At 39.3% G+C, this 22,018-nt stretch overlaps 2 protein-coding genes across 12 annotated transcripts in view; one reads left to right on the top strand and one right to left on the bottom strand.

Moving 5' to 3' along the window:
• The first annotated feature begins 58 nt into the window (after nt 1–58).
• On the top strand, nt 59–21,845 carry znf410 (zinc finger protein 410). Of its 7 annotated transcripts, none has more exons than XM_061901079.1 (12): nt 59–204; nt 450–562; nt 607–685; nt 1,546–1,678; nt 4,180–4,374; nt 4,442–4,666; nt 9,315–9,477; nt 11,164–11,345; nt 11,591–11,680; nt 11,772–11,891; nt 16,764–16,883; nt 21,255–21,845. In XM_061901079.1, exons 3-12 carry the CDS (start codon nt 653–655, stop codon nt 21,350–21,352), a joined length of 1,359 nt encoding a protein of 452 aa, XP_061757063.1. In that variant the 5' UTR covers nt 59–204; nt 450–562; nt 607–652; the 3' UTR covers nt 21,353–21,845. The 7 variants fall into 7 exon arrangements, with proteins under 7 accessions (XP_061757063.1, XP_061757060.1, XP_061757062.1 ...); XM_061901076.1 differs by having other exon boundaries at nt 60–204; nt 631–685; XM_061901078.1 differs by having other exon boundaries at nt 61–199; nt 631–685.
• Nucleotides 7,239–22,018, bottom strand: part of LOC133553172 (ectonucleoside triphosphate diphosphohydrolase 5-like) — a 32,229-nt gene continuing 17,449 nt past the window's right edge. For 2 of the 5 annotated variants that reach the window (XM_061901082.1, XM_061901086.1), the window contains exons 14-15: nt 21,671–21,765; nt 14,182–14,499 (exon numbers count right to left, since the gene is read on the bottom strand). In XM_061901082.1, coding sequence (XP_061757066.1) covers nt 21,682–21,765 — 84 coding nt within the window. In that variant the 3' untranslated portion in view covers nt 14,182–14,499; nt 21,671–21,681. Of the gene's footprint in view, nt 9,463–14,181; nt 14,524–20,055; nt 21,347–21,670; nt 21,766–22,018 lie in introns of those variants that run through there. The other 3 variants (XM_061901085.1, XM_061901083.1, XM_061901084.1) reach the window with 3 other exon arrangements.

The following is a 22,018-nucleotide window of genomic DNA, read 5'->3' as shown; positions in this document are numbered from 1 at the left end:
ACTTGTCATGTCATCATTAGACCCATAGACAGCAGTGTCGTCATTACAAAATGGAGAAGGCGGTGTTTCTAACATTGTCCCATAAGAGACGCCGTAAAGCTTCTCTGGCGAGCTAGCTAGCTAGCTAGTTAGCAACGCTGTAGTTTGGGACGACATAAACTTGCTTCTCTCAAAAAAGTGTCGTGGTTACGTCGCTGCTGTAAGGTAACATTTAGACTTCTGCTCTATTGTCTAGTTTCGCGTTGCTTGTGTCTGTAAGTTAGAACAGTGGTCGGCTCGCTATTAGCCCTGGCGGCTGGGTAGCTAGTGGCTAACAACACCGGCCGCCAAAGTTAATGAGACTTTACGAGCGTCGTCTGCTTTTGGCATCCTGGACAACACTCGCCGTGCTGCCAAACTGTGGTTGAACTTGGAGTTTGTGGCCATGAACGAGTTGAATGTGCTTATAGTTGCTGTATATCTGACGTGTGTGCTCGCGCCGACTGGGCCATGATCAGGACTAGGAGTTACAGGATGACCACACACTCATGACTGGAGGATATTTTAGCCGGTCGGATTTAAGGTGAGTGCATATTGTTTTAATGACTATATAAAATGTGATAATAGTATGTTTGTTCTGTTGCTTTGCAGGTGACACGCAGCAGGGACACTCATGCTTTCCGATGAGCTGGACTCCAAACCAGAGGTGAATCTGTTGTAAGCACAATACCAATGTGAGCAATTTGCAAAATGCGCAACCGCATTTTGCAAAGTTAATGTCAAATCAAATCAAATCAAATGTTTATTGGATTCGCTATACAGTGTACATCCACGACTAAACTACTACCAAGTGTGGATCCAGGCCGGGTGGCCTATTTCAAGTTCCAGGTAACCCTACATTATTTTATGTTATAAATAGTAAACCAAGTTGTACCAATGTGAGCAATTTGCAAAATGCGCAACCAAATTGCCATCCATCCATCCATTTCTACCGCTTATTCCCTTTTGGGGTCGCGGGGGGCGCTGGCGCCTATCTCAGCTACAATCGGGCGTAAGGCGGGGTACACCCTGGACAAGTCGCCACTATATATTTGAATAATGTGGGGTGCACATTTTGCAAATCAATGGGCGCAAATACATGTTTTTGTTGTCAAAATAATTTATTGAATACTTATGTAAATCTATTCATTTGTAGTCGGGACAATATAACTCGGTATTGCCCTCAAATCAGTCCCACCCTAACCCTAACCACTATACAGTGTACATCCACAACTAAATTACTGACTAAACTACTACCACAACTTGGTTTACTATTTATAAAATATAATAGTGTAGGGTTACTGACTAAACCATGCACAAAATCTCGTCTTAAATCTCGTCTTGCGATATGCAAATTGCCTGCGCACAATGGAAATGACGTATAATTTGCAAAGTGTGTGAAATTGATGATATGCTTACAACAGTTACATCAAATAATACAGCAACCTAAATAATAGCTGTTATATATCCTATACGCGACTGTCACTGGATATTCATGATGTATTTTTGTGTCTGTCCATCCTTCAGCTGCTGGTACAGTTTGTCCAGAACGCTTCCATCCCTCTGGTTCAGGGTTTGGAGGACTCTGAGCCCAAACAATCCTGCCTGCCTCTGCTGGCCCCTGTTGAAAGCTCACTGTGCAGCCAGCTGGAGCTAACAGGTACAATCCTCACTACTACATTCGTACAAAGAATAACAGTATTTACTACTATTATCTCCTTTACTGTCCTCTTGTTCTGTTCTATGTTTATTTTTACCTTGTTTTATCTTGCTTGGTTGTTTTGTGTGTCAACATTGCACTATAAAAAAATATCTCTATGTGAGCTTATTCACAAACTGGCTATGAATATCTTATGAATTAGTAAACCATAAAATAAAAAGTTATGTATGATAATGATAACACAGATTGTCGCCATGCCATTGTGTCTGACAATACCGTTACACAACTTATAATAGCATAGGTGAAGTTGGCCCTCCCACCTTGTTCAAATCTCCCTAAAAGTATTTCAATCGTTTGTGCTTTGTTTGTGCAGCAAACTTTTTCCTTATTGCCATTGTGGTTTTAAGTTATTTTAAAATACATATACCCCCCACCCCCCATCTTTTAAAAATCACCCCAAATTTTTTCCGTTTGTTTGTGCTGGTTGGCGCTGTAGAAGTCTTTGGTCTGACTAGTATACTTTTTAAATTATTAAACTTTAAATTCGCCCTAGTGTGTGAATGTGAGTGTGAATGTTGTCTATCTGTGTTGGCCCTGCGATGAGGTGGCGACTTGTCCAGGGTGTACGCCGCCTTCTGCCCGAATGCAGCTGAGATAGGCTCCAGCACCTACCCCGCGAACCCCAAAAGGGACAAGCGGTAGAAAATGGATGGATTGAATATTCATAACCACCCTACTGTCAACCCCCACCCACTATTATATTTTTTAAGTTAACATTTTATGGTTTTGTGTTATTAATGTATTTTTAATGGGCTATTCATCATGCGCTCCCCAAACATGTCCCATTTATTTGTGCTATGATTGTGCTGCAACAATTTTTGGTCTAACTATTGTAGTTAAGTTAGGGTTTTGTGATTCACCTGTCTGAGGTTCCCTTCCCACCCCACCTTGTCCAAATCACCCCAAACTTGTTCCATTTGTTTGTGCTGGGTGGTATGGTAATTTTTTTTCGGTCTAACTAGTATAGTTTTTCAATCAATCAATCAAAGTTTACTCATATAGCCCTAAATTACGAGTGTCTCAAAGGGCTGCACAAGCCACAAAGAGTTCTAAGTTATTGCCGTTTCAATATTTATAACCAGCACCCCCCCACCAGGTCAACACCAAACTCAAATTAGTCCCTATAATATATTTCATTGATATTGTTACACCATATCCTGTATTTTTGTCTGATTTATAATTGTGATAAAAATGTGATCATTCAATGATTATGAGAGTTTGAAGTATAAGTATTAGCATTGGTATGAACATTACTGCCCCTGTAACTACTTGGTATTGAATTGATACCCAAATTTGAAGTATCGCTCAAAATGAATATGAAGTAGCTAAACAAAAGAAGACCAAGTGTTTATTACATTTGAAAAAAAGTTACAGTTAAAGTACCAATGACTATCATACACACACTAGGTGTGGTGTAATTTGTCCTCTTTATTTGACCCATCCCCCTTGATCACCCCCTGGGAGGTGAGGGGAGCAGTGAGCAGCAGCGGTGCCGTGCCCGGGAATCATTTTAGGTAATTTAACCCCCAATTCCAACACTTCGATACTGAGCGCCAAGCAGTGTAGATATAACCAATGTTTCAACATAAATTAACCAGATATTAGTAAGTACATTAATACTAGTTTTGAGAAAACAATACAACTGGAAATTATACAATATTTTATATCAGTGTTCCCCAACTTTTTTTTGCACCACGGACCGGTTTAATGTTGGCATTATTTTCAGGGACGGGCTTTCCACCTGTGCCAGATAAATACAGCAAAAATAAGTGCATTAGAAATACAACTCACTGTCACGCTGAATTAGTGGAAGCCCTAGACTTGTTTCTTTGCAATGAGATGCAGATGGAAATCAGCCTTTGGCTACAATCTGTCACATTTATGTTTTATATGGTCATTAATGTGCATTGTATCATGTCACAAAGTTATATCAAATATAACAAATGGCAATTTCCTATGAGGAGTTTTATTGTACATCTATAAACAAGCTTATTGATGTGTCTAGTGGGACAGGTGAAAGTTAAGTCAGAGAAAATTAAGTCATTTATAAATTATTTAATGTTTCTCTGCAGTCCTGTAGCAAATGCGTCACAGACCGTCACCAGTCCCCGGACCAGTGGTTGGGGACCATTGTGTTATAGCATACGTCAGCAGCTAAATAGGCAGTCTCTGTAACCCATTTTTTAAATTGTTCTATTATTTATATACTAAATAATATATCATGATATACAATATATTGTTACCACAGGGGGCTGCAGTTTATATGGATACATAGATTTTAGGTCATATTGCCCGTACCTAGTGTATTTATGAATATGTATTCACATATGTATGTATGTACTGTATGTATTTTTCAGTATGTTATTAAAAAGAGCAAAGTGTTCTTACAGGTCCTTTTTAAAAAAAAACAATTTTAGTGGGGTGTGTTTTGTATTGTCCAGATGGAGCGTTGAGTTCTGAGCCAGAGAATTCTTCCTCCCTGTCTGAGCTCGGGGGGGTGTCGTTGGACCAAAGTTTGCCGCTGGTGGTGCAGACGCACAGCACGCACCCGCCGGCGTCACCCAGCTCCCCGCCCATCCTCCATGACCTGCAGCAGTCGGATGGCACATCCTATGTCCTGCTCAACCTTGCTAAAAGTAGCATTCACACATTGTAATAACGTCAAAAAAGTAGTGAGTCACCAAATTTGCTTCCTTTTACCAGGTATCACCACGTCCTCGGACTCCCTCATCTTTGCTGCGGATGGCGCTGGTGATGAGGAAGACGAGGGCGTGTCGCCGGGGGACTACGGCTTGGACGGCGGCGCCCCTTGGTATCTGCGAGTGCAGGAACTGGCTCATGACAGCCTCATTGCGGCCACACGGGCACAGCTGGCTCGTGATGCCAAAGCCAGTCAGGACGCCAGGGCACCAAACGTCGCCATTAACGGTTTGATTTTTTTCCCACTAAAGACATCTTAGGTCGTATACTGAAAACTCGAACGATCTGGAGTAGGGATGAAACGGTATAGCTCGGTTGATAGAGAGGCCGTGCCAGCAACTTGAGGGTTGCAAGTTTGATCCCCGCTTCTACCTTCCTAGTCAGTGCCGTTGTTTCCTTGGGCAAGACACTTTACCCACCTGCTCCCAGTGCCACCCACACTGGTTTAATTTAAACTTAGATATTGGGTTTCACTATGTAAAGTGCTTTGTGTTACTTGAGGAAAAAGCGCTATATAAATATAATTCACTTCACAACGGTTTATGAAAAAAAATTGCGTGTTGCTTGGATCATGTGTTTCTTTGTCTTACTAAACAGTTTAGAGCATGTAGTTCTGTTCTTACGTGTGTATTGGGGAAGTAGGGCCAGATGATTTCCACATTAATGGTGTGGACGGAAACACAAAATTGGCCAATGAAAATGCAGAATATCACAGAAGCAGACATTAATGTGTCTAAAATGCTGTCATTATGAAAGGAATATTTGTCTGGGGAAGTCATGTGTCCAGGACCTTGGAACACTCACCCACCTCATCCAGAACTACACAATGTTGAAACGCCTCTGTGTGCAAACAAACTACAAAGATAATGTTTGCCAGGACAATCCATACATCTGCTACACATCTCATCTGCCTGTGTTGTTGTGGACAGCACTGACGCAAGCTCAATAAACAGACGGGATGGCAGCCGTAACTATTTGGATAGGATAGAATTTATTTATCCCACCATGGAAAAATGATTTGTTTGCAATGCAAATACAAAAGTACACAAAATCAAAGTAAAAAAAAAAACATTAAAACAAAAGGGCAACATTGAAAAACTAAACATAGAAGACATTAAAAGAGCACAAAGCTGATGCAACCAGCTACCACATCAGTGGTGCCATTTTTACACACAGTTACAAAAGTAAAACAACAAAAAACCAAAATGTGCCATGAATAATATATATTGCGCACAAATGATTGCACCATGCGTAGACAAACAACAACACAAAACAAAAACCGTAATCTCAACACCCACATACACCGCGGCTACCTCTGAATTGCGTCACGCCATTGCCTGCTGGGATGGGAGCCAGCACGGCCAGAGACAGGAACAGACCCAACAAAGCAACCAAGAGAGCCTACTCCGTCCTAGGCTGCCCACTATCTCTCTGGCAATGTCCAGTGCGCGCAAATGAGCGATAATGCGTCCAGGGAGACCGAGGTGTCCAATACATGTTTATTCAGCCAGACCTCCGTGAAACTTGTTTGTCTCAACGCTACCTCCGCAGCCCCGCCTTTTACTGTACACCCCTTACGGTCTCTCCATGCAGACTGTGGTGTGGCAGAGAGCCAGTAGCGGGTGTCCGGTGCAAAAGATGGAAGGTTTTGTGCTGAAAAGGTTTCATAAGGGACCCTGATGCAGCTTCATAAGGCCACAAAAAGTCCCTAAGGGACCTGAACCAAAAGTAAAAAAACACATGAAAACAAGAGATAAACATCAAGAACACAAAGGAGGGCACACAAGAGCACTAAGATCCTGCAACCAGCAGCCACTACAGCAGCAACTTTTTGAAAAAAGAAAACGTTTTAAGTCGTCAAAAACCAGGCAGGCGTCAAGTGTTTTTAAAAACAGCAGCACAACCGGTAGCCTTTACAAAAAATGCTCTGTGCACAACATCCTGTGTGAGTGCAACAAAATAAAGGTTTCATAAAAACTGTTTTTTTTGTAGTTAAAGCACTCATTGATATATTTATGTCAGAAAATTATAATGTTTGACTTAAAATACCGGTCCAAATTCTCCAATGATGTATTGTTTAAATCCGTTTTAATTAATTTAACAGACATTTTTGTTTTGATTCAAACCAAAAATTGTAGCACCTATAAAGTTTGGGCTTCACATCATGTAGTCCGTATATAATGGGTTTATATAGATAATACAGTTAATTTGTTGTGTACTCTAATTCAAGGCTCAGAGCCTTAGGAACCACGTTTGAATTTTTTTGTAAAATATTTTCCTAAGAACCGCAATGAATAAATGGTAATCATGTATTATTAAGGTATTTGATATTCTGAAGTGCGCCGGACAAAAAAAAGTGGAGTTTGTAAACCGTTCCACCCTTAATTTGAAGCCAATCTATCATTTTATAATTTCTACGGATATGTTAATGAGTTGCATATATTTAAAGAAAGCTTTGTAAAAGGTAAAACATGTTATTGTTTTTGGTATTAATAATTGAGCTTTTCTCTGTAGTGTAGTGAAGTGAAGTGAATTATATTTATATAGCGCTTTTTCTCAAGTGACTCAAAGCGCTTTACATAGTGAAACCCAATATCTAAGTTACATTTAAACCAGTGTGGGTGGCACTGGGAGCAGGTGGGTAAAGTGTCTTGCCCAAGGACACAACGGCAGTGACTAGGATGGCACAAGCGGGAATCGAACCTGCAACCCTCAAGTTGCTGGCACAGCCACTCTATCAACCAAGCTATGCCGCCCCACATTGTTTAGTATTGTTTAGCTGTATTTTTAGAAAGTGCTGTGGGCAGTTTGGACACATGTGACTTAGGATAATTGTGCATTAGGTCATGCCTGAGGACATCTGATATCAGAGCTATTGCTCCGTTTGGATTGATATGAGATATTATACAGTAAGCATGAAATGTGTAATTTTATAGTGATCCATCCATCCATTTTCTACCGCTTATCCCTTTCTGGGTCGCCGGGGGTGCTGCAGCCTATCTCAGCTAGAATCGGGCGGAAGGCAGGTACACCCTGGACAAGTCGCCACCTCATCACAGGGCCAAGACAGATAGACAGACAACATTCACACTCACATTCACACACTAGGGCCAATTTAGTGTTGCCAATCAACCTATCCCCAGGTGCATGTTTTTGGAGGCGGGAGGAAGACGGAGTACCCGGAGGGAACCGATGCAGTAACGGGGAGAACATGCAAACTCCACACAGAAAGATCCCGAGCGCAGGATTGAACCCAGGACCTTCGTATAGTGAGGCAGACGCACACCCCTCTACCATCGTGCTGCCCATATTATAGGGATGCACATGCTAAATTGACTTGAATTTTGGATCTCATTGGTTGAGGTGTTAGCAGCGTGCTCGCTGTGTTATCAACAGTGATTTCATGTCTAGACTAATATTAGAAGCGGAAAGAAGACTAAAGAAGCGATCGTTCTTTTCAGGAGGCATCAAAAGACGAAAGGAGGTCAGAGCAGATGAGATGATACAATCGGCAGCGACGATAACGCTTTTCAGACGCTGTCATCACAAGTCTCGCAATCAAATTAAATTTGTAACCTGATGGTTTGCTTGTCCAGCTTCATGAAGCTGTAAAATGTCACACTGTTAGGTCAGCTGATTGAAGGTAAATAGAGCATCCATACAATAGATTATTAATAGTAATAAAAAAGTGATTTGCATTTCAAGTTGTGGCATGTTTGAGTCCACACAAGACAGCATCACAACATGCAGTTGATAAAATATGTCCTAGAAAATGTTCGCTAATCTTTCAACTCTCTGGAAAGCTCCAATGCTGCCATGTGGTCAGGAAAGTTCTCCGGGCTTAATTCTGTGTATGCTGAAAGTTTCATGTCATAGTTTTAAGACCTACTTACTGGACTATTCTTAAGTCCTGAACTTCATTTTGTGTCCTTGAAGATTCTTCATAGTAATAACAAAATTACAAGAGAATTCATATCTACCGCAATTATTACCATACTATCGCCTCAAATATTGCAATAAGAACAACAGCATCCTCTTAGATAAATTAGACAATTATAAGAGGAATAAATAACTTTTACATTAAATTGTACAGTGTGATAATGACATTGAATCAAGCAAACTGCTGAATCAGCATAAATAGCGTAGATAGATTATAAACAACAGAAGTGCAAGTGTAACACATGAGTTTCACACCAACAGCTGTATAGCAGCATTTAAAGTGCATGCATAACTAGATAAATCTGCTGACCAATCGTTACATTTTTTTATTTAGATTCTTTTAGCGATAAAAACAAAATCATGAGGTTTCCTACAGCCACAGTTAATGTCGATGCTCTTGACCCCAATTGCAGCTCCTGGCCTACACCTAAACTATGGTTCTGTTCTTGCAGTACACCTAACCAATGTGCATGTGGTCAAAGAGAACCACATTTCCACTTTCCAAATTATTATTAGTTACAAAATGTAAGTTTTTAAATATTCATAACAAGTGTTCAGGAAATAACAGCTACTCTCCAATTAACACTTGCTTCCAATTAACGCCCCATCCTTTTTGCAAGTAAATAAACAGCTGGGCCATAATGAGCGTTGGCGGTGCTTAAAGGTGAGAAGTAATGTCTTGGAAACGTCCTAATACGTTCTTTAGCAGCAGGCTAGGACTCCAAGGTCCATCGCTTCTAGCACGCCTCGTACCTAATTGGAGCCGTTAAAGGGCCTCAAAGCAGGTAGGCTGTTCTGCTTCTCTCATTTGGCTGCTCCGCTCCAGCAGGCGTCCATCAGCTGCCTGCCATTAGCTCTTTTAACAGTCCACCTCCAGGGAGCAGCCACCTGGCACTCCCTTTAGCTTCACTTTTTTCACACTCCATCCGTTTCCTAGGCGACAACATGCACATCTCACCATCAGAAGTGGAGAGGCGAGAAACGCCGCCGCCTCGGACCGGGCGTCCCCTCTCCAGGCAGGTCCTCCGCTGCTCGTTTGAAGGCTGCTGTAGGACCTTCACGTGGCCCGCTCACCTCAAGTATCACTTGAAAACACACAGGTAAGTTGAGTACTTCTCCCAAATAAATGAATGGTATAGTTTATGGTATCAGTTTATTTGGAACATGCATACAATTACAATATGGTACATCACATATTTACAGTTTATCATCGGCTAAGGAGTAGGAAGAAGCAAAGCTTAATAAATCCTGCCTTCTTGCTGTTTCATAGCAATTTCTAACACATTTTTTTGTTCACTTTGTGTACTCCATCTGTAGCACAAATTAAATGAGTGAATAATCAATCAAGTTCTCATAAATAATTCAATACAGTAGTTAAGTTGTGATTCACATGAGATTAAGTTAATTTAATTTTTCAATAATGTTCAAGATGTTTACCAAGATTTTTCCCTTGTGCTGTGTAAACACTTTGATTTTGTACAGTTTCTTAAAATCAAACATATCAGTACTTTTGCTTCTTTGCTTAAGACATTTACATAATTGAATTCCGCATACTGATATGCTAACAATCTTAAGTGTTGTACACACATACAAATATTTTTAAGTAGATTTGTCTCCAAGTTTATAGTTCTCCTTTTTTGTTGAAAATAATTGCTGTACATTCTTGAGTAATACGTTGTGGGTTGCTTTGTACATAATTTTAGCTGTTTGCAATTTCTCTGTATTTCTACACAATAACTCAGATATGGTAACACGAGTGAGCAGTAGAGTATAGAGTGATTTTTGGTCCAGAACATATTTTGCTTTATTCTTTATTAAAATATTTATTGCCACCTTATGTAGTATGAGGTTTACAATTCCTTATTAATTTAAAGTTATTTTATTCTTTCAATGTCTACTCTGTCTATTTGAATTTGTGTTGGAATTTCTCTGCTTTTGTTACATAATAGCATTGTTTTAGTTTTACTGAGATTCAAAGATTGGCTGTTTTTGTCAAACCATCTTTTCAATTTGTTAATTTCTTATGTTTTTGTATTTTGGCTTCTGTGTCGTGTTGTCTGCAAGTAGTAGTAACTATAAGTCCTTTGTTGTCGTTCATATAGCGATTAAACAATTTTGGTCCCAGTATTGATCCCTGGGGTATGCCAAAGACATATATAGCACAGAAGACATATGTTTGGCACATATCGCTTCCCTAATTTGTAAAGCACAATGATAGGATTGTGTCAAATACTTTTGTTAGATGCATAAACACTGCAGCTGCACACTGTTTACCATCTACTAAATTGGTAATGGAATGGAAATAGTATTGGTCTTCTCCAGGGTCAATAAATGTTTTAAAACCGTTCAACTTTAACCCTATGATGAACTTGGACAAAAGTAATGGGACATGTTTTTAGAGAAGTGTCATCAAAAAGGCCAAAGAAAAAACAAAAATACATGTTGATATGTGAGAAAACGTCCAAGTGATATTGTTGGCACCTCTGAGATTTACTGGCCTGTCATATTTGAAAAATAACTTTTTCAAGAAGTCTTATGTCCGTGTGAAGTAAATAAATACATACATTATGTTTGCGTGCACACATTGTGTTTTTACATCTGTGAATAAATGACATCACACTATTTTTAGTACAAATAACATAAGTGCAGCAATGTTTTGTAACTTGACCTGACATAGCATCAAACGTAATCGTGGTGTAAAAGACGTCAACACTGACGGAACAACTTCCCTGCATATCGATCGAAACGTTATTGATTACATATTACATCTATCCTTTTGCTCCCAGGAATGACCGCATGTTCCGCTGCAACGCCGAAGGCTGCGGTAAGAGCTTCTACGTGCTGCAGCGTCTTCAGGTCCACATGAGGACACATAACGGCGAGAAACCTTTCATCTGCAAGGAGAAGAACTGCGGCAAGAAGTTCACCACCGCCGGAAACCTCAAGAACCACCGACGCGTCCACACCGGTGAGGGCGGCGCTCGGCGATAAACTCGAGGCGACAACTTTCCTGCTCAATGGATTTGTTGAGCGTTGGCGAGCTGATGACTCAACACCTGCGTGAACCATCAGGGACCTCATATCTGATCAAGGTTGCTTAACGGCCCCGATTCGTTCTGACGCCCATAGAGCCAAACTCCATTTGAACGTTGCTATAAAAGATGATCATTTCAATGTGACGGCGCCTCAGGAGTGAACTGTGCTTGCCTGCAGGGGAGAAGCCGTTCCTGTGTGAAGCAGATGGCTGTGGGCGATCCTTCGCAGAGTATTCCAGTCTTAGAAAACACATGCTAGTTCATTCTGGTGAGTGCCGCCCACGCACTTCTACACTTTATTTTTGTTTAGGTTTACTTCAGACCGCCTTTTCTGTCACGTGTTTGTGCGTGCGCTGCAGGCGAGAAGCCTCATCACTGCGGGATCTGCGGCAAGACCTTCTCACAGTCTGGCAGCAGGAACGTCCACATTAGAAGGCGTCACGGAGAGGAGGTACTCGCTGCTGAAAGTAGAGAAACAGGTCTGTCTTCCTTTTGCACGGCAACACGTACAGTATATGCTAATCCTGCAGATTATGTCGCTTCAAGCGGCTCAGGTTTTTTACACCCTGATCACGGATGCCAGAAAAGTTAAGAACGTTAAGTTTGACGTCGGAAAGCTTTCTTTTTCGTTAACCGTTCACACTCCCTTTCTCACTGCATGGTACCTAAAAAGGAGGTATTGTTCCTAGTTTAGTTCTCTCGGTCAGGATCAATGTTTCCTCTAATTTTTTTAGTCCGAGCAAACGCACAACTTCCTGAACATTCGGTGGAACATGTGAGCAAGATCAGAAATGCACACTGTGGCCACAGCAGTAACACCTGTCCCAAACCTGACATAACAAAATGTCTTATCACAGTCAAATGACAGGGAGTCATTTGTATTAGATTATTTACAAATAACAGAAACATCATGTTTTTCATGAGATACGTACTCTTACTGTATTTGTGGGTGGGGGTCCTGCTTTGGAAATAATTTGTACTCCTTTCAGAGATCACATTTAGTTCCTCTTAAAACATTCACATGTTGCACAATGAGATGTAAGCATGGGATAAAGTGTACATTTTTGTAACTTTCTGTCTGTAATTTTTGTAATCTAGTAACATATCAATACATTAATATTCTTAAAAAATGACAGTGGAATAAGCACACATCTAATTGGGTAGTGTGGGTGTACAGTACTTCTTTCTTTCACAATAAGAGTAAAAGCGTTTACCTCTCTTAACTCTTATGCACTTTTAAGCTAACTAGCAAATTTATAAGCTAACTAGCAAAAAAAGGGACTGGCTGCTTTGTGTGGTGTTGGAGTTGTCCGACTTTTTGTGTGGCCATTAACGCATCAGTAGCTGAGTCCAATGAGTGCGTCTGTTGTGCCAAGTGAGAAAGAGAGTGGCTGCTGCTGATATGTTTGTTTTGGCATGGTCTGTACGGTGGAAATGACCAGTTTTGCTAAATAGTATTTTTTTTGCTAATGTTTTCTGGTGTGGTTACGGACAACAATAGACAGTTTTGCTCAATGGATCCATGACCGCCTGTTCTTCAATCAATCAATCAAGCAATGTTTACTTATATAGCCCTAAATCACCAGTGTCTCAAAGGGCTGCACAAGCCACAACGACATCCTTAAAGCATTTCAACAGATGTTACAATAATTGAACAGGGTTGAGGAACATTGTTTTATCTGTTGTGGCCGCTGCAAAATTGTACAATGTTAATTTTGTTTAGAGTTTTGGTTGGAATGTATTTTGTGCATGGTGTAGATTTTAAGTCAAGTTAAAGTTCCAACGATTGACACACACACACACACACACACACACACACACACTGGGTGTGACGAAATATGTCCTCTGCATTTGACCCATCCCCATGGTAACGCCCTGGGAGGTGAGGGGAGCAGTGAGCAGTACCGTGCGCCGCGCTTAGAATCATGGTGATTTAACCCCTAATTCCAACCCGTGATGCTGAGTGCCAAGCAGGGAGGTAATGGGTCCCATTTTTTGTAGTCTTTGGTATGACTCAGCCGGGGTTTGAACTCACGACTTTTCAGTCTCAGTGCGGTCATTCTAACCACAAGGCCATTTGCTGTCAGCAGATGAGGAGGGAGCAGTGACAATTGCGCAGGCGGCACCTTAAATGGAACATTGGTCAAGATGATCTAACTGCCTTAGCTGTGCATGCTGCAGTATTAAACTGCTGAGTCTCCTTACTGCGACCCTCAGTATCCTCTTGGATAAAATTGGTCTCCTTGAAAAAGTAAACAGGAGTTATTTAATATTTTTTTATTGTTATGCAAGTCATTAATGTTTAAACTGAGGTGAGATGATGTCGTGCCTCAATTTAGGTGTGCCAAGATGTACTGTGCAGTGGAAATTGACTTTAGCGTCCTCACAGTTGGTCTAAAGAAGACAATCAAGTTAAAAAGGTGTCAGCCAGCCTTTCTTCACATCCTGCATCCACTGCTTCTGTCAATTTATTTATCTGCGCAAAGGGGCGATGGGCACTGAGAAATTTAGTGCAAACATTTTTGAGCAAGCTAGTAATAATTGTACAAGATCTGTGAGCAAACATTTTCCTTCTAGTTCAAGTTTGACCCATTTCACTTGTCAATAAAAGAGCGGATAACAATTTCACAGCAGTGTGTAATGATCGTTGGAGAATACTCTATTTTTTTTAATACATTTATACCCCAAAGGGAATAAGCGGTAGAAAATGAATGGATGGATGTTTGCCCTTTGGCTTTCTCTAACAGTCATAACAGCTTTAAAGACACATTCATCAATCAATCACATTTTATTTATTAAAGCGCTTTTCAGACATAAAAGAAATGCAACACAAAGTGCTTTACAGATTTAAAAACAATACCCTGATGACACACATACCCCATCATCGCGCGCCGCGCGCGCACACACACACACGCGCACACACACACACACGTATACGCACACACATGAACAAATGAATGCATGGCTGAATCACAGGAGCCATCTGCACCAGGAGGTCATCAGACCATGGCCACCAGGACGCTGACACAAAGCGCCCCCACAGCACAGCCAATAACCCCTAATGCGAATGGCTCCCTCTGAGGAACGCTGGAAAGTAAAAATGACAAAAACCTGTAAGATATTAACAACCATAAGTAGGAATAAAGGATACAATACAAGTAAAACACATGAAGAAAAAAATATACAGGAAATTAAAAAAAAGATTGCATATTTAATAAGAGAAAAAGTAAAGTAGGAATTACTTCAATAAAATGAATAAATATTATGTAAAAGCCAAATCAAAAAAGTTTGTCTTAAGCATTTTAAAACTGGTGTAATGTGAGCCCCTGCCTTTTGGTCTTAGCCAGGACATTTATTTGGAGTAGTTGTAAAGGTGCAATAACATTTTTAGGAAGACCCGAAAGCAGGGTGTTACAGTAATCTATAAGACTTGTAATAAAAACATGCTTTAGTGTCTCAGTGTTGCCCCGAGAGAGAATTGTAATTGTGAAAACTCTGGCTGTATTGTTAAGATGATAAAAAAACATTTTTGTTGTGAATTGTGTCTGTGTTGGCCCTGCGATGAGGTGGCGACTTGTCCAGGGTGTACCCCGCTTTCGCCCGATTGTAGCTGAGATAGGCACCGCCACCCCCCGCGACCCCAAAGGGAATAAGTGGTGGAAAATCGATGGACGGATTTTTATATGTTGTATAAAACTAAGGTCAGAGTTGAAAACGACAGCCAAATTTTTCACTTGGAGTGATGAGTTAAAGACAATGATTGTATTTTCAATATGTTCCTCTTTAAGGGCCAATGAATAAAACTTCAGTCTTGTCCTGCTTAAGCTTAAAAAAGTTATCTGGCATCCAAGATCCAAAATGCAACTATTTGCGATTTACTATTTTTTTTAATTGGTTTTCATGTAGATTATTTTACCTTTCATTGAGGGTTTTGTAATGAATCAAGTTGAATGTTGTGTCTTTTATTTTTCAGCTGCAGACTCTTCTTCATAGTGGGACCATCATAGTATTCGAACCCAAATTGAATTATTATTGGTTGAGTCACCTACATTAGGAATCTACCTGCCAATTTTTAGTATTTAAAAAAAAAAAAAAAGCAGTCAGTTGCCATTGCCGAGCAATAACGCTGATTCTAATTATTTTTAGCAGCTAATTGTGTCTTCATACACCGTGCACAGCCATTTCCCAAAGTTGTTAATAATCATCTTATTGAAAATTACATTTCTTAATATCTTAAGTATCATCAACTTTCATTATAAACGATTATCACTGGAGGACGAGGCTAAAAAAAGCCAGGAGCAGGCATGCTAATAGTTAAGCTAACTTTCTAAACCAAGCGTGTTTACAAATTCAAGAAACACCTGCATTATTTAAGTAGTAGATAGTAATTTTTGCTTTTGTTTAGTTTTTGTGAACTATTGACATTGTTTTTATTATACAAAAAATTGTATGTAATAAAAGAGAACAGGGAATTAGTTTTAATATTGTGCTGATATTGTTACACTGTCAATATATTGGTATTGGCCAATCTCAGTGATCAGCCGCATAAAATTCTGATCTTAACATCCTTCTTGCCTTCTGCTCCTTTACCCGCTGACTGCTGTTAGTCTCTAAAAAAATAATTTGTTCGGGTTTCAAAATAAAAAACTTTTTTAAGAAATCAAAGTAAAAAAAATAAGTCACTTCATTTTAAGTCATCTGTTTCAAGTCAGACAGACAAAGTGTTCAGGATTCATATTTGCAAGTCAAATCATGTGACACGAGTGCCCCACATCTGTTGTAAAGATAACTACCGTATTTTCTTGAATAGCCGCCGGGCATGTAATATGGGCCTGCCTTGAATTACTGCCGGGTCAAACTCGCTCCCCAAATTAATAAGCGCATGCTTACTTTAACCGCTGGGTCAAGTTCGTGATGTCACGAGTGACGCTTCCACTGTCGTCTTTTTTAAAATGGCGGAAGAGTTTTTTTTTTGCTTTTACATACAGATCACACTTAGTCTTGTGATATAAAACAACTTTAACACTCGTACTAATATGCGCCACACTCTGTGAAACCACATTAAACAAGAATGACAAACACATTTCTGGAGAACATGGGCTCTGTAAGACATTATAAACGCAACATAACACTTACCCAGAATGGAAGGCATCCATGACTCTTGGCTATATTATACACCCGCTACCACCAAACCCTGCCCCAACCCCCGGCGGCTATTCAAGGAAATACGGTAATTACAATTACCGACTGTAATTTAGTAAGTTTTTGTGTGTGTGTTTTTAAATCTATTTGTACATTTTTATTTTTGTCAGGGTTAGAATAACTTTGATGCAGCAACCTTTGTGTGACAGGAGAGGCTCTGACACACAGCAGCCTGCTAGAGGCAGATGGCGACAACGGGGCCGGAATGGTTGCCATGACAACTGGCATGCAACCCGTCAATCTCCACCACGCTATGCTGAGATCACCAGGTAGGCGTCTCTTCTGCCACTATTGAAGCAAGTTAGTCACTAGTTTTTATGTCTTACAAGTAATAATTAGGAGGTGCAAGTATTTCTGGGAACTATTACAACAAAATAATACAAGTGAAAAATGTGTGTTCATTTTTACACTCAAGTTCATATAAAACAGTTAATACAGTTTTCAAATCGATATTTATAAGTCACTTTATAAATCTAGATTTATAGAGCTATCCCTGTTTAGAGTTGTGCATATTTGATAAATACAGAGCTATCTATAAATAAGCTCACAGATCTATCGCTCTGTGTTTTCTGTTCGCAACACTTCTAGCTTGGGCTGATTAAAAGAGTGCGCCCAGCAGGCACAAGACATTGAAACAACGTTGAGAAGTTGTTGAATTAGGTCCTGATTTTGTGCAACTCCAACTTAAGTTTGGAACAACGTGCTTTTTACAAAGTGTAATCATTGTCATGTTGTGACATTGATTTGACCATGGTGGTCATTTCCCAAAAAAAACCCAACGTGGATCATCAAAGTCATCTCAATTTACTAATATGACTATTTTGTAATGCTGTTTAAAGGACATGTATGTATGATCAACATTGTATCAATGTCTTGTGCCTGCTGGGCAGCAAGTTTTTATGTTCATGACTCAATCAAATAATGCGACAGAGATGGATGGACATGAAAATGACAGAAAATATATCCCTGCCAAAAATCCAAACTTTGTGTAAATTGACAAATAGACTTTTATAATAAATAAAGACAAGCAGACAGAAGTTCACACTTTTTGTAACATCCAGGAAGAAATGTCAGCCAGCTTGAAAAATGTCCCACCTATAAGCTACATGAAGGATCCCAGAATTAGTTTTGTTTGTCTTATTTAGAAACCAATAATTTCATATCAATCATACCTTTTAGAAATCATCAATGTACATTGCGTTTCAAATTGAGAACAGGAAGCAAACATATGTTAAAAATTGCTGGGAAACAGAAAGAGAGGGTAGGATTAAATAAGCTTGGCTTTTTCATATTCTTTTTCAAACATGTAAAGAGAAATGAAAATATGCATATGTGATGTATCATAATGAATGTATACATGCATTTTTCAAATAAACTTCAACCAACAAATATTTTATGGTTCCTCATGAGGAAACCTCTTAGACATACATTAGTGTTTTTTAAACCCCCTGATGTCGTTTGGTGCTAAAGTAACCACCACATTAAGCATTATGTTGCTCCTCTTCTGACAATTTTTTGAAAAATATGTTAAACATTTTAAAGCCTTGTCCTGACATATTCTACTCTTGTTTGAACAACTTTTACTGCAAATTAATACCAGCCCCAAATATTGGTTAAGAGCCTCCAAAACATTAACAGTGCAATACGTTTTCATAACATGGTCACTACTGCCTACTTTGTCTTGTTATATTCTTATTTTACTGTTATATTGTTATTCCCATGGTTTTTATTTTTGTAATATTTCTCTATTTTGTTTCCTTTTAAACCCCCATTATTTACTTTTTTCTTTAAATTGATCTCAACTCTGTCCACTGCTGCTGGAATTTTAATTTTCCTAAAGGAATCAATAAAGTACTATCGATCTATCTATCCTTGATTACTAATTGATATCAGCTGATTTCTGGGGATAAGTTGATTGGCAACGCTAAATTAGCCCTAATGTGTGAATGTGAGTGTGAATGTTGTCTGTCTATCTGTGTTGGCCCTGCGATGAGGTGGCGACTTGTCCAGGGTGTACCCGCCTTCCGCCCAATTGTAGCTGAGATAGGCGCCAGCGCCCCCCGCGACCCCAAAAGGGAATAAGTGGTAGAAAATGGATGGATGGATGATTTCTTGTATAGATATATCTAGTTGTATAATTCATCTCTAGATAGCTAGCTCTATACAGCTATTCAACAAGATTCATTTAGAAAAATATAGATGTATCATTGTCTAAAGATTTTTTTTAACTAATTTTTTTTATTGTCAAATGCATTCAATTATACTAAAAGCAGCTCATTTTCTAGTGCAGAAATTCAATAGAAAAAAAACAAAACATTGTTGAAAATCTAGATATATAGTTACTTCTAAATGTATCCATAGCTCTGAGTTAAAAAAAAAAATCCATCTATGCATGGATTCTAAATGAAAAGTGCAGATTTATTTTTACACCCAAGTTCAACAAACCATTTTGTCAAAAGAAACTAAAATTTCCTTTGTGGATCATTAAAGTTGGTCTAAGTTTATTATTCTCAAATAGATATATATCTTTACAAATCATTGTGTGCATTTTTCCAGAACAAAGGGGACACCCTGTCTATATGCTGTAACAAATACACTTTAATAATATTTTACAATAATTTATATATGAACACTGAACTGATTTTGCATAACACAAATATATTGTTAATTAATTTTTTAAATGAACCAATTTTTGATGTCAAATTATTCCAATAAAGTAACTATAATCACAGTTGTGATCAAAATTATTCAACCCCCACGCAATTTTGGTGTTTTAGCAAGTTGGACATTTATTCCGTATTTTGTTTATAGTCATATCAAATAAAGATGTGTCAAATAGACGAATGCAACTTAAATTGTAACACTGTATTTTACAAAACACCAAGAAAGGACTTTTTTTAATATCTCATTGACAAAATGATTCAACCCCCTAGTTACATGCATCTTTAGTACTTAGAAGACCCTTTGGCAGTAATTACATCCTTCAAACGTGATACATAACCAGACACAGGCTTCTTGCAACGATCTACAGGTATTTTAGCCCATTCCTCTTGGGCAAAGGCCTCCAGTTCATTCATATTCTTGGGCTTGCGTGCTGCAACTGCCTTCTTCAAGTCCCACCACAGGTTTTCTATAGGATCTAGGTCTGGTGACTATGAAGGCCACTCCAGAGTCTTCCAGCCCTTCTTCTGCAACCACTCTGATGTTGATTTGGAGGTATGCTTGGGATCGTTGTCCTGTTGGAAGGTCCAACGTCTCCCAAGCCTCAGCTTCGTCACTGACTTCATGACATTTGCAACTAATATATCCTGGTAGGAAATACAATTCATACTGCCTTAACTGTGCTGAAGATTCCCGGTACCTGAGGCAGAGAAACAGCCCCAGAGCATGATTGACCCCCACCATGCTTAACAGTAGGCAAGGTGTTCTTCTCTTTGTAAGCTTATTTTTTCTCCTCCAGACATAATGTTGATACATAGGCCCAACGAGTTCCACTTTTGTCTCATCACTCGATAGAACAGTTTCCCAACAACTTTGTGGTTTTTCCAGATGATTTTTGGCATACTGGAGTCTATTTTTCTTGTGCCTGGTAGTCAGAAGTATAACGTTGATACATAGGCCCAACGAGTTCCACTTTTGTCTCATCACTCGATAGAACAGTTTCCCAACAACTTTGGGGTTTTTCCAGATGATTTTTGGCATACTGGAGTCTATTTTTCTTGTGCCTGGTAGTCAGAAGTGGGGTGTGCCTGGGAGTTCTGGCATGGAGGCCTTCATCTCGTAGTGCGCGCCTTATTGTCTGGGACGAAACCTGCGTTCCCCCCTCTGCAATGTCCTACTGTAGTTCCTCAGCTGTTACCCGGGGGTTTTTCACCACTGTACGCTTCAAATACCGGACAGCAGTTGCACACAGCATTATCTTTCTACCACGCCCAGGTAGTGTTTCCACTGTGCCTTTAGCTTAAAACTTGCGAATTATGTTCCCAACTGTGTCTCTTGGAATGTGTAATGTCTTTGCTATTTTCTTATATTCATATCCTTTCTTATGAAGAGAAATTACCTCCTCTCTTGACTTCTTTGACCACTCCCTCGACTTCACCATGTTGCAAATACACCATTGACCATCTACAAGAAGCTGAGCGTCAGTCTTTTTCAATCAGTTTAATTGTTGCTCGTTAGGGTTCTAATCACATCTACAGGTGTTTTCAACACCTGATTGAAAATACCTTATTCAAATTCTATTCTTAAGAGTTATAATCTTCAAGGGGTTGAATAATTTTGTCAATGAGATAAGAGAAATGACACTGTTTGGTATGTTACAAAATATAATGTAATTCAAGTTGCATTTGTCTATTTAATGCATCTTTATTTGATATGGCTATAAACAAAATACGGAATAAATGTCCAACTTGCTAAAACACCAAAATTGTGTGGGGGTTGAATAATTTTGATCACAACTGGATATGTTCGGACTTTTGGGACACCGTGCTCTGCAGCAGTAAATACACACATTGATACTTTACATAAATATATCATTTGGTAAATACACTATTAATATTATTATGGTATATTACAATGAACAGGAATTCCTGCATGATGAGGCGTGTTCATATGTTCACTACAGTTCTTGTTCTTTTCAGGCCCTGCAGACTCTGTGGTGGTGGTCTCTGCGCCACATGAACTGGTTGCCATGACAACAGAAGGTGCCAGCTATGGGGATGTGGTGACGCTGCTGTAGTTTGTCAGAGGGTGAAGTAAAGTAGCTTGTTCATTGGTGACTTTGTAAAAACTTGTACATAAATCTACAGTGATAATGATTTTATTTTTGACGGCTGTGGAATTGCGCTTGTACAAAATCAAAAATAAATACTCCAAAAGAAATACAGAGACTGGTTTAAAAAGGTATTGGAAAGAAATAATGAGCACTTGTTTCCACTGGAAACTTCATGCACATCTTGTTTGTCTCAATACAAAACAAACAGCATCACTAAATTCTATTGATCCTGTTTGTGCATGAAACAAAAAGATTGATGAAAGTATGAAGAGACAAACTCACCTCCCTGCTGCTTATCGTATGTTTAGATGGTGAAAGTGGTCCAACATGGCACCCAGTGCCCAACTTGCCTCCACGTTGTTCACTTTCTTGCCCAACTAGAAAGAATAACAATAACCAAATAACTCAAAATAGTTTTTTGTATTTATTGAAATGAAATAAAAAAACTACAAAATAACTGTTGTTTTGTTTCTATAGGATTGAAAGACTTGAAAAATGCTTGAATTAGCAAATTGTCATGTTGGTCCCTAAATAAGTGCTTCATGTATTTTTGTGTGCGTTTTATTTTCTATGCGTGCACCTGATGAAACGATTTTTACTGGGCACTAACTTAATATCGTGCTATGAATG

Source organism: Nerophis ophidion, linkage group LG05 (genome assembly GCF_033978795.1).
Source record: "Nerophis ophidion isolate RoL-2023_Sa linkage group LG05, RoL_Noph_v1.0, whole genome shotgun sequence".
Classification (NCBI taxonomy): domain Eukaryota; kingdom Metazoa; phylum Chordata; class Actinopteri; order Syngnathiformes; family Syngnathidae; genus Nerophis; species Nerophis ophidion.
Note: the sequence above shows the minus strand (reverse complement) of the source record. Positions and strands in the feature narration are given on the sequence as shown.

Coding starts and splice junctions, on each gene's coding strand:
- znf410 (XM_061901079.1), top strand. CDS start 653: ATGCTTTCCGATGAGCTGGACTCCAAACCAGAG. Junction 4,667..9,314: donor ACCAAACGTCGCCATTAACG/GTTTGATTTTTT, acceptor TCCGTTTCCTAG/GCGACAACATGCACATCTCA. Junction 9,478..11,163: donor TATCACTTGAAAACACACAG/GTAAGTTGAGTA, acceptor TTTTGCTCCCAG/GAATGACCGCATGTTCCGCT.